The following is a 12882-nucleotide window of genomic DNA, read 5'->3' as shown; positions in this document are numbered from 1 at the left end:
ATTTGTTTGATCCCTTTATTGAACCAAATCCAAAACACGATATATTTTTTTTTTTTTTTATTCTTATGTTAATCCCCATACATTACATCATTAGTTTTAGATGAAGTGTTCCATGATTCATTGTTTGTGCATAACACCCAGTGCTCCATGCAGAACGTGCCCTCCTCAGTACCCATCACCAGGCTAACCCATCCTCCCACCCCCCTCCCCTCTAGAACCCTGTTTGTTTTTCAGAGTCCATCGTCTCTCATGGTTCGTCTACCCCTCCGATTTCCCCCGCTTCATTCTTCCCCTCCCGCTACCTTCTTCTTCTTCTTTTTTTTTTTTTTTCTTAACATATATTGCGTTATTTGTTTCAGAGGTACAGATCTGAGATTCAACAGTCTTGCAAAATTCACAGCGCTTACCAGAGCACATACCCTCCCCAGCAAAACACGATATATTTTGTGAATTTTTCAGTATGTATCTTTAAAAGGACTCTCAAAAAAAAAAAAACAAAACGTAATTCCTTCATATCCCTCTAAAAATTTAACAATTCCTTAATATCATCAAATATCTAGTAAGTATTCAAATTCCAATTGTTTTAGAATGTCATAAATTTTTTTATGGTTAGGACCAAGATCCAGATAAGGTTCACATATTGTGATTAAATTTTCAATTCTTTCTTTAAAAAATTATTGTTTCCCTCCCTACCTTTTCTTTTTTTTTTTTTTCCTAAGATTGAGTGAGTGATTGATGTTAGAGAACATGTGGGAGGGGCAGAGGGAAGGGGAGAGAGACTATCAAGCAGACTCTGTGCTGAGCGTGGAGCCCAACGCAGGGCTTGATCTCATGACCCTGAGATCACGGCCTAAACCAAAACCAAGTCAGATGCTTAATCAACTGGGCCACTCAGGTGCCCCCCCATCTTTTTTTTTTTTTTTTTTTTAAACCCCTTGCGGTTTAGTCATTGATGAGACTTGCCTCCGTGATTTTCTCAAAATGTGAATTTTGGTGATTGCATCTTCATGATTTAACATTTTCCTCTGTATTTCTTATAAATTTGTAGCTGAATCTAAAGACCTGATCAGATCGTAGCTAGATTCTTGTTGGAGGCAGGCAAGCCTGCTGCATAGGTCGTAGTGTTTTGTTCCATCCAAAGGCACGTAATGCCTGGTTCTCTCTCTCATGATTTTTTTTTTCTTAAAAATACCTACTACTGTTAATACAACATGGGAATTTTAGCAGTTGATTTAACATTTGGGTTTCAAAATTCTGAGCAGAAATCAACATGTGAGAAAGCACTCATATTTAAAATTAAACATATTTTCTGTATGAAGCCAGCTTATAACTTTTGGCCCTTTTTCATCAGGTGATGAATGCAGTATTGGTTCAGCCACAGACTTGACTGAAAGTAGCTCTGTGGTGGATGGAGACTGGACAATGGTGGATGAAAACTTCTCCACACTTAGTCTAACTCAGTCAGAGCTAGAGCACATCTCCATGGAGTTGGCGAGTAAGGGGCCTCACAAATCCCAGGTCCAGCTTCGGTGAGTTCCTCAGCATCCTAGAAGCACAGAATGCCTACTCAGGATATTTGGGCAGATAGGGTACAGGGGCTGTTTTCCTCATAACTGTAGCGCCTTCTGAGCATCAGTCTTTCTGCTTCTGTTTAGATACTTGCTACACATCTTCATGGAGGCAGGATGTCTGGACTGGTGCATTGTCATTGGCCTGATTCTTAGAGAATCCTCAATAATTAACCAGATTGTGGTTCTCATCCAGTCTTCAGAGGTAGATGGCGAGATGTTACAGAACATAAAGACGGGGCTGCACGCGGTAGACCGATGGGCCTCTACAGATTGGTAAGTACACATCTCCTTAGGCTTGTTACCTTGGCTGCCCTCAGGGGAGTCCTGTCCTTCCACAGTAGTGAGGTTTAGTTCTGGTTCATTTATTTGGAAGTTGTTTAGGTAGGTAGAAATAAAAATGCTTTCACACATTCCTTTCTGAAGTTGTTTTCTTGAGTCACCATTCTGTGGCCAGCCAGCTATGTAAATGACACGGTGCAGATGATCTTAGAATTATTAGACTGGAACTTGAGGTCTTTGGTTTGGTGGAATTGCTGGTAATAATAACCTGAAAATACCTACTTTGAAAAGATAAAAACTTAAGGCGTGTGTGCATTTAACAGTCCATAGCAGTTACTAGCAAGCCCAAATTAAGATTAGTGGATAGAAGTGAAGAGCCTTGGATCTAGTTTTTTTCCTTAGTTGCCAAATTCACTTAGAAGAGATGTACTCTGAAGGTTTTTCAAGTCTGAAGAAACCCTATTGGTCCTCAGACTGTGGAGTATGATCTTTTAATTGTAGTGCTACTGGAGAAACAATCCGTCCTTGCTGCTAGAGCTCAGAAACGGAAGACACTTCCCCTGGGTGCGGCGCCCCTGTGCTGGCCGGGACGCCTAAGAAGCCTTTCCTCCCTACCCGGTGCCTCCTTTCCTGCCCGAATCACCTAGCATTGAGACCTCACTGTGTCAGTGTTTAGTAGGAGTTTGTCCAGAACATTCTAGGGAGCATTTTGAATGTGGCATTGGAGAGCTAATTTCCTTTTCTCTGTACTTAGTCCTGGATATAAGCCATTTTTAAACATCATTAAGCCACAAGTACAGAAGCTCAGTGAGCTCACAGAGGAGCAAGTCCAGGCCGAAGCCTTCCAGCCAGTCCCCGTGGGTAAGACCCCTGAACACGCCGGTCCCCGGGCAGAGGAGAGCCGGGGCTCCTTAGGCCACGGGAGCGTCCCGCAGGGCGAGGTCGGAGGCGGCAGTCTGGTCAGCCGGAAGGAGGAGGACCCGTCCCGAGCAGAGGAGGACGAGTCTTTCCAGGATGGGACTTACGACTGTTCTGTGTCCTAACGACAGTGGCATGCCGGCACCGCGGGCAGTGTTCATTCTTCATTCGCAGCCGCATGCAGCTGAGGACACTGTGACCTAGTTGGACAGTTGAACCAGGGAGAAAACTCAGAGACTCGGGTAAGGTAGTATTAAATTTTAACACTTTCTCCTCTAAGAAATCTCGGACTCCATAAAAATGTGATATCAAATCATTTTTCATAAAAAATTTTTTTAAGCTGCAGTGGAAAGTAATAAAGAGTATTGTACAGTTGTACATGAGAATATTTTGGTTTTATTCTTAAAGAATGGTAGCTCCTAAACCATAGGGATTGTTTTGCCCTAGATGAGCCTACTTTTTCACTACTTCCAGCTTCTTACATGTTTTCTGGTTCAGCGTGTGTCCAGACTGCTTTTTAAAAATAAATGCGAAGGTGCTTGCTGGAGCTCATCAGGCACTGAGCCCCCTGTGCGCCCCTTTGGATTGAGAGCGCTGGACCCCCGCATTGGCCTCCTGAGCAGATGCCTGCCCTGGCACCGTGGCGGCTGTCGTGACGGGGACCTGCCCTTGGCTTTGTTTAGCCTTTAAATCCCAGGCCTGAATTGGGGGAAAGCTATTTAACCTGTGAGTCAGTGTCCCTGCTCCTTTAGCAGCTTGATTCCTGTTGGATCAGTGTGGGCAGAGGTCTGGGGGCTCTTACCAGTTATGCGGTTAGATACCACTAAACTGTTTTGTATCAGAGAACTGTATCTTTTTGTGAATACTCTTGTGTAAATAGACTCAAAGGCACTGTTCATATTTTTAGGGCTTATAATTTGTAAGGTTTGATGCTGGATTCTGCATGGCGATACTCTTGGAAGGAGAGACGGGGCTTGCTCTTCTTTCCAAGTAGGAGCAGTCTTCGTAGAAAAAAAACAGGTTTATTGGCTTGGTCGTACAGTAACAGAAATGGTCACACTGATCATGAAATGAAATAGGTTTTGTGCAAATTTAATGTAGTTTCTTATTTATTGCTTTTGTAAATTGAATACAAACGGACCTTTATGTAAATAGACTGCTGAATCCTGTATTATCACGGCTACTAAAAATTACTATGTGAAGAATGCATTCTTACTGTAACTTTTAAAATATTTTATGTATTTCTAGATATGACTTAAATTTTAGTTTTCATACATTATGAAAACCTATCTGCATACTCCTTAATGGCTTCACACTAAACTCATACCCACTGTATGTACTTCCAGTTACCTTGTATCAGTATTAATTTACATAGCTTGTTTGTACTGTGCAATTTGAACAAAGGAATGCAATGTTATTTTCTACAAAAACAAACTTGTTTATTTTTGTAATAACAATGTATCTGGATGTGGACCAAATTCATACCACTATGTAAAACAGCCTCTCTTCTCATAGTGCAATTACAGTTTAGAAATAAAACTTGGTCCTCTACCCTTGCTTTTTTAAAGTAAATGGCTAGATACAGTTGTCCTAGCCCGGGTTTCCTTGGAAGGGAAACGCAAAACCATTTTGAAATTGCTTAGTTCAAAATTCATCAAACTGTTTTAAATTATTGAGTTTGGTAATTTACTATCATTTACTATTGACATTACAAGTGCAATAATTTCACATACTAGAACTCCTGGACGGGTGGAATATGTGAGGATGGTACCTGGTCTTTCTGGTGCTACTTTATTTAAGCCTTTGTTTTAAACCACCTTTCCCGAAACAACTCTTACGATAGAAAATGTGTCCCATGTGAGTACATGCAGCCCAGCGTGAAACTTCTCCTATCCTAGTCCAGTAGGAGGAGAACGAGCATTATTTTTGTGTTTGGTGTGAATATACAGTCAATAAAATGATTTACCATTGTAAACAGCTGTGATCCTTTCAAATCTCTGAATGTGCTGCTGGGTTCATCTTGCAGTCTTCAAAGCAGGGCACCAGTAGGTTAACTGAGCTCCTGTGGTTAACACCATGAATGAATCTTGGCTCCTATCCTTGTTTCTCAAGTAATAGAAATGGGCGGCCCAAAGGCAGAAAAATTGGCAGGTTTACAGAAAGTTTCTTTTTGGTAATTTGTTACATATTTTATTTTTTTAAGTATATATTTTTATTTTGCCTTGTTTGGTTCACATATCAACTGTTGAAGCCATAATTTTAACAATGAATTTAAGTACTCAGTATAACTATTTGAAGTTTATTTGCTGATACCAAGACAAGTCATTCTGGGGGATAAAGTCAACCTTTGCTTGTAATTAAAGTTGCTGCTACTTATTAAAATGTGTTTTTTTTTTTTTTTTTAACTTGGTAAAGGGCAATAAAACCATTACAGGAACTTTGTTTATTCAACACCTCAGCTACGGGAATATTCTTTTCATTATGTAATCCTACCTCTTAGAATTTTCCTTTTGAAGTAACTACAAACTCAGATTTAAATTTTATATGCAGAATTACTTAGGAGCATCAAGAGGGGGCAGCAGCTATATGCCTGACTGTAGAAGCTGGCAAGAACAGTCCATCTCGAGGACACAGAAAATGTTCAAAATGTAATCAAAATGATTTCCACCAAACAAAACTGCCAGTGTAAGCCTAGAGGAGACTGGGCCCCGTCTCTAACAGGTGGGATTAAAAGTGATTCTGAGGGCGCCTGGGTGGCTCAGTTGGTTGGGCGACTGCCTTCGGCTCAGGTCATGATCCTGGAGTCCCGGGATCGAGTCCCGCATCGGGCTCCCTGCTCGGCAGGGAGTCTGCTTCTCCCTCTGACCCTCCTCCCTCTCATGCTCTCTGTCTCTCATTCTCTCTGTCTCAAATAAATAAATAAAATCTTTAAAAAAAAAAAAAAAAGTGATTCTGAGTTCCCCAGTTTCCTAAGTCTTTGTCTCTATGGAGTTCCCTCTTACGGACGTTTCATATAAATGCAATCCTGTATCTGTGGCTTTTTCTGTGTGGCTTCTTTCACTTCTCAGGACATTTTCAAGGTTCATCTTTGTACATGAGTACTGAATAATGTCCCACTTTCTGGATATACTGCTTCTATTTATCCATTCATCAGCTGAGGGATATTTGGGTGGTTACCACCATTTGACTGTCATGAACAGTCACGTACAAGTTTCCATGTGGATAGAAGTTTTTGGTTCTCTCTACAAGTGAAAATGCTTGGTCATGTACCTGGTTAATGTTTTGAGGAAATGCCCAACCATATTCCAAAGTGCCGGCGCCATCTTCTATGTTCCCACTAGCAGAGAAGGTGGGCTCCAAGTTCTTGCATCAGCACTGGTTGCTGACTGTGGTTCTGGTCAACAGCCATCTGAGTTATGTATGAAGCTGTGCGTCATTACGGCATGGGTGTGGATTTTTGTGGTGGCTAATGTCTTTTCATACAGTTATCAGCTGTTTGTTTGTATATCCTTAGAGAAAAATGTTCATATGATTTGCCCATTTCAGAGTTGGGTCATTTATCCTTTTATGGTTGATTTGCAAGAGCTCTTCATACATTCTGGATACTGGACCCTTATCAGATATGATTTGCAAGTATTTTCTCATTCCAAGGGCTTGTGACTTTCAGGACACTGTCCTTTGAAGCATTAAGTTTTTCATTTTGTGAAGTCCCAACTTTTTCTTTGGTTGCTTGTGCTTTGGTGTATGTAAGGAACCACTGCCTAATACAGGGTTATGGAGATCTGTGCCTATGGTTTACTCTGAGAGTTTTGCTTTTTATTTTTTTTTTACAGTTTAGCTCCTCTTTAGGTCTTTGACCCATTTTGAGTTAATTTTTGTGTACGGTATGAAGTGAGGGGGGTCTTTGTTCTTTTTGTGTGTGGATATTCAGTTGTCCTAGCACCATTTCCTGAAAAGGTTCATTTTTTTTTTCCCTCACTGAATTGCCAAAAATCATTTGACCGTAAACATATGGATTTATTTGTGGACTGTCAATTGTATATCGATCTCTGTTCTTACTAAGCCAGTACCACACTGTTTTGATTACTGTCCCTACTTTGTAAGAAGTTTTGAATATATGACTCATAAGTTTGTTTTTTTCAAGACTGTTCGGGCTATTATGGGTCCCTTGCATTTCCGTATGAATTTTAGGATTAGCTTGTCAGTTTCTGCACCTACAAGCTGGGATTGTGTTCAGTTTGTGGATCAACTTGGAGAATACTGCCATCTTAATTAAGCCAATCCACAAACATGGGATTTCTTTCAGCAGTGTTAGTTCTAGTGTAAAAGTCTTGTACTTTTGTTATGCTTATTCCTAAGTATTTATTTATTTATTTATTTATTTTTTAAAGATTTTATTTATTTGGCAGAGAGAGACACAGCGAGTGAAGGAACACAAGCAGGGGGAGAGGGAGAAGCAGGCTTCTCGCGGAGCAGGGAGCCCGATACGGGGCTCGATCCCAGGACCCTGGGATCATGACCTGAGCCGAAGGCAGACGCATAACGACTGAGCCACCCAGGCGCCCCCCTAAGTATTTTATTCTTAATGCAGTTGCAAATAGAATTGTTTTCTTGTTATAGAAAAAGTTGCTTGTCTGTGTATTGATAGTTCCTATAACAGTTTTTCTTGTGGATTCCCTAGGATTTTCTACATAAATCTGTCCTTTCTAATCTGTGTGCATCTCGCCAAACTGCTAGAACCTCAAAACAATATTCAGCAGAAGTGGCCGCAGTGGGCATGCTGGTCTTTCTGACCTTAGGGGGAAGTTTTCAGGCTTTCATCATAGATGATGATGTTAGCTGTGAGTTTTTCATAGGAGGGGACTTCCTCACCAGGATAAAGGACTCTGTGTATTGAGATGGTGTATTACACACTGATGTTTCAGGTATTAGACCAACTTTTCATTCCTTGAATAAATCCCACTTGGTCACAGTATAGAGCCGAACCTGAAGAAGTATATTAGTATGTTAGTATTTTTACAAATCAAATAAGGAATAAAAAAGAGCCAGACATAAAGAGGCCTAAATGCATTTTGGCTTCACTGGCCCTAAAAGGCGGCAAGGTGCATGATGAGGAGGTGTACCGAACTGTTCCGAGGCAATTCACTGAGAAAGCAAAATAACTTGCATAGGAACTTGCCCAGGGACCTGTTCTGGGGGGTGGCAGTGCCCCCCTTCCTTGGGAGGAGAGGAGAGTGAGTGGTGGGCCACTGGCTGAAAGACCATTTCTTCCTCCTGCCCCCACAATCCTTCTGGATTAGCCCTTCAGTGATTTTCTTCGCCAATGGAGAGGATTTTTAAAAAGCTCAACATTTAACAAAATATGATGCACAATTTCATTCCAGAGTAAAAAGCATTCCAGTATTTCCTTATTGAGCTCTTTGCTCACATAACCTGCTCTGCCCACATGAGCCATCTAGATCTTTTAAAAGCAATTAAAAAGACTTTAAAAAGGCTCTGTAGACTTGAAATAACCCTTCAAAGGTGGGGATACAGAACAAACAATAAAGATCTGGTTTTTCTGTTAAAGATACTAACTAGGAGGTTAAAAAGTTTATTTCAGTAATGTAAGGCAACAGTTAATCCTCAGCAAGTCAGCAAACCAGTGAAAAGAGAGACCATTGTTCTTCCTACAGCTTCCTGAGTGAGCAGCTGACTGCAGCCCCTTCAGTGGAGACATCTTAGCAACCCTGTGGGTGCTCATTTCCATCAGTTGAACTGGAAACAGGTACTTCATGCAGCAGTCTAAGGTCAGACTTTTTCAATGTATGTGCAATACTGGGCTACTTACACTGAAATTCTGTAGGGAAAACTGCATTTGTTAGAATTTGAAAAGGCCCTCTCAGAAGTGAGTTTTGAATGAGGAGCTACTCCAGTCTCAGGCTGCTGACTCATCTGACGGTGTGCTTATTATAACAGCGGCATGAACAGTAAGTAGAAGTACTCAGCCATTTCTGGCGCTAAAGCAGTCTGCCCTGAGACCAGTGAGCATCTTGAAAACCGAGAGAGACTGTTTACAAAGAAAAATAACAAAGGCAGAAAGAAAACCATGATTATTACTGAAAGGGAATCACATCCTTCCCAAAGGGGGAAGAAGAGAACTTTCATACAATGCACGTCCTCAACATGGGACCCCCCCCCCCATAAAATCTATTTCAGATCAACCACAGGGACAAAAGAACTAGGCTGTATTTTGAAATTCATTGATCACTTTTTGTCCACAACTCTGATTCTCTACAAGCTACACCTGACAACGTCGTCGGAAGTCCGCGGGCACCCGGGAGGAGCGGGACTGAGAAAGCACCCTGCATCCGTCTGTCAAAGTCCTCTGGCGATGCACGCTTAGTGCCACTTTGTTTTACTATGGCTTTTCTTTAAAATGCCTTTTTGGCCTATGCTGGCTAAACTCAGAATTTGCCCAACCTTTCCAGTTTCTTAATGGAAAAGAGCAAGCTAGGAGAACTGACCACTCATCTCCCCAAACCCTTCCACTGCCGGAGCAGAGACGCGCCTCCCAAGCCCCACCGCCGTCTTCTAAATGAAAAGCACCTTGAGGTCCTCGGCCTGCCCTTCTGCAGGATCCTCCTCAGCGGCTGCAGGGCCGGTGGCCAAAGCCAGCACCCGCAGCCCCGGGAAAGCCAGTTCTGCTGGATACGGACGGATGATTGCGACTGGCAAGAACACCGACAAAACTAAGGACTCAGTGCATCAATAAAGTTACGCCCTAAAGGATTAACCTTGGATAATAGGACATGCCTACTAAATGAAGAGAATCAATATTTATAAAATGCCCAGCCACTCGTCACCCCACTCACTTCCCAGCCCAGAGCAGCCACCATGGCAACCCTGGGCTCTGAGGATGGAACCAAGCCCATGTGCTTGCACCCACGACAGCCTGAGCCAGAAGAGCCTGGAAAAACCCCGCAGGAAAGGCAGCTGAACAAACGCTCTGCTGAAACCGGCAAGGTGGACAGGGGAAAAGTTGGACATCGGGCCTTAAAAGCAACTCCGAAAAGCATCACAGCGATGGCTCTCAGGGACCACGTGTCAGAAGGATGCACACCCCCAGCTCGGCACAGACTCCAGAGGAGCCAAGCACATTTGAGCAGCTGCCTGAAGCAGCAGAGCCCTCGGCTTAGGCTGCGGCCCCAGGAGCCCCCAGCTTGCCCCCAGGCCTCGCTGTCCCTGCCTTCTGACCCCTAAGGTCCGTCTTAGGGGAGTCCCGACTCCAGCGAACGGATTTTTAGCTACCATCCTCTGACCAAACCAATCATCTTGGGCTTCACCTGGAAATGTCCTTTGTCCCATGAACAGCTCACAGTACCTTCTACATCTGTCATGATCCTAAGGGGTAACAACTACTCAAGTGGTTTGTTGGCTTTTATCCTTAAGGTCCCAGAGAATTACTGACGGGTGTCGTGGTGCCCACAGTGCTTCGGGGCCAGGAAACCGGTGCTTTCAAGTGTCAGGCCACACGTCCCCATCATCATGCTGGGCCCTGAAGAGTGTGAGCCCACGAAGCTCTCTGAACAGGTGCTCATTCAAAATCACTGACTTACAACCATCCATGTAACGTGGGGAGAAACTGCGTCACGGGGTATCCCGCTGGGCATGTACTCCGCGCTCCTCCAGAAGACTAAAACACAAAGAGGCTGTAGGTGCACACCCAGGCAGAAGGAAATGTCCAGTCTGGGAACTTCTCTCTCAGAGCATCCAGCTGGGAGGATTTCTTATCTTCCCCAGAAAGGTAGTGGGCAGCAATGGCCACAGTGACCATTCCTTCAGGCCGTTCTTCCATGACCTGGCAGAGAAAATTAGTTTAGTTCTCCGGTTCTAGGAGGGCAGAATGATGATCCCAAACGCCACCTGGGAGGCTGATCAGTGACAGCAGCAATGCGGGGAAATTTCCCACCTGTACTTCTATCCAGAACCGCCATGCAGAGGCCTGGAGCCCATGGGAGTAAAATACGAAGTAGTCCCCTCCTCTACTTGTGACCGGGGTGCCATTGCCAAGAGACCACTGAGAGAGTGTTGACCCTTTGTGGGTTCGAACGTAGAAGGACATGTGGCTCGGTCCTGTAAGGTAAGAGGAAGAGTTATCTTTTAAACAGTTAATGCGCCACCAAACCAGCCTCTGAAGGACATGCCTCATGTCACCTTCCAGATACTCACTACAGACCTACCAGAGGTTCTGGTTTGCACCTCCACCCCGTGGCATCAGCCGGGGGAAGTAACGAGCTCCAGCAAAAAAGGCACAGAATTTACAAAGAGGAAACCTGTCGTTGAAACCTACAAGAACCTAGCACACGTGAGTCCCTCAGAAATCTAGGGAATAAGCTTCATCTAGCCAAGCGGTAACTTCAAGAACTGTAGCAAAAGAATAGATAGGATTTTAATAGACCCAAACACGTTACCAGGGCAGTGGTCCAGTAAGGGTGGAAGCCCAAGATATAATGCAGTCAACACGGAGAGGCAGCGAGGAACAGAGTTGTAGAGACTCACAGGGTTAAGGCCACTAAAAACAGACAGTAAAGGGTTACATGAAATGTGGTCAAAACAAAAAAAACTTTCCTAAATGCCAGAAAATATTCTTTTTAGTTTAAAGAGCAAAGAGAACCTGTTCTTTAACAAAGGAATATAGCAAATAAAGCACAAAGTGGAGACCAAAATTGAAAGTAAATGTGAGGGGCGCCTGGGTGGCTCAGTTGGTTAAGCGACTGCCTTCGGCTCAGGTCATGATCCTGGAGTCCCTGGATCGAGTCCCGCATCGGGCTCCCTGCTCGGCAGGGAGTCTGCTTCTCCCTCTGACCCTCCCCCCTCTCATGTGCTCTCTCTCTCATTCTCTCTGTCTCAAATAAATAAATAAAATCTTAAAAAAAAAAAAGTAAATGTGAATAGATCTAATCAACTAGGAGAAAAAAATTCAACTTGGCTTAAAAAGCCAGATCCAATCATCTGCCGTATTCAAGAAATATACTTGAGAAATTCAGAAAGGGTAAAAATAACCGTATGAACAAAGTGGACACAGTTTTTAAAAAGATCTCTTTTGGGGTGCCTTGGGTGGCTCAGTCGGTTAAGAGTCTGCCTTCAGCTCAGGTCATGATCCCAGGGTCCTGGGATCGAGTCCCACATCGGGGTTCCCTGCTCCTCTCTCTACCCCTCCCCACTGCACATGCTCGCTCTCAAATAAAATCTTTTAGAGAAAAAGACCTCTTTGATCTCAGGAAAAAAACCCCAGGATTCAAGACAAAAGCATTACATGTAAAAAGACACTTTTTAATACTAAAAGCTTTAATTGACCGTGATATGAAATTGTGAATTCTGTGCATCAAGTGACTGACAGCAAGTGCTTGATGAAGCAAAACTACAGGAGATGCAAAAAGATACACATGGCAGCCAGACACAAGTAAGAGACTGTAATAGTCCACTGTCCTACAAAACATCAGTTGAACAAAAAGGATATAAAAAGACCAAAACAAATGATCCGTGAAGTAGATCATATGGATATATATATCCAACTTTAGAAGACAAATTCTGCATTATCAGGCATGTACAGTGGGCACAAAACATTCATAAACTTTGAGCTTTTAAAGGAAATACCGGTTCTATAAAATTGAAACTATAAGTAACACTGATTGTAATTTGGTAAAACTTAAAATTATCAATAAAACAAAATGGCCACCTACCTAGAAATTTAAAAATCTACTTAAAAGACTCAGGGTGGCTCAGGAGGTTCAGCGTCTGACTGTTGGCTTCCGCTCAGGTCATGCTCTCATGGGTCGTGTGACCAAGTCTGTTTCGGGCTTCCTGCTGCTCAGCAGGGAGTGTGCTTGGGATTCTCTCTATGCCTCTGCCTCTCCCTCCCGCCCCTGGGGCATGCTCTCTCAAATAAATAAATCCTTAAAAATAAATTTATAAAAGACGGGTTAAAGAAGAAATCTGAACAAAAATTACAAAATTTTTTTGTAAACAATGAAAATACTACATATTAAACTACCGTAAACATGTAAAAGCAGCGGTAAGAGGAAAATCCATTGTAATAAATGTTTTTTCATGTATTTAAATGAAATTTAAA

General features: G+C 42.9%; 2 protein-coding genes across 3 annotated transcripts in view; one reads left to right on the top strand and one right to left on the bottom strand.

Annotated features, from left to right (window-relative positions):
• RIC1 (RIC1 homolog, RAB6A GEF complex partner 1) overlaps window positions 1-5337 on the top strand; it is a 165887-nt gene extending 160550 nt beyond the window's left edge. For both annotated transcript variants that reach the window (XM_044920659.1, XM_021694471.2), the window contains 3 exons: window positions 1352-1529; window positions 1656-1844; window positions 2605-5337. In XM_044920659.1, coding sequence (XP_044776594.1) covers window positions 1352-1529; window positions 1656-1844; window positions 2605-2893 — 656 coding nt within the window. In that variant the 3' untranslated portion in view covers window positions 2894-5337. The remainder of the gene's footprint in view (window positions 1-1351; window positions 1530-1655; window positions 1845-2604) is intronic.
• Window positions 5338-7692: 2355 nt separating this feature from the next.
• Window positions 7693-12882, bottom strand: part of ERMP1 (endoplasmic reticulum metallopeptidase 1) — a 42435-nt gene continuing 37245 nt past the window's right edge. Inside the window, exons 14-15 of the mRNA XM_044920741.1 lie at window positions 10720-10883; window positions 7693-10608 (exon numbers count right to left, since the gene is read on the bottom strand). Coding sequence (XP_044776676.1) covers window positions 10444-10608; window positions 10720-10883 — 329 coding nt within the window. The 3' untranslated portion in view covers window positions 7693-10443. The remainder of the gene's footprint in view (window positions 10609-10719; window positions 10884-12882) is intronic.

The sequence above is a fragment of the Neomonachus schauinslandi genome, chromosome 13, assembly GCF_002201575.2.
Source record: "Neomonachus schauinslandi chromosome 13, ASM220157v2, whole genome shotgun sequence".
NCBI lineage: Eukaryota > Metazoa > Chordata > Mammalia > Carnivora > Phocidae > Neomonachus > Neomonachus schauinslandi.
The sequence above is the reverse complement of the archived record's forward strand: the minus strand, read 5'-3'. Positions and strand labels throughout refer to the sequence as shown.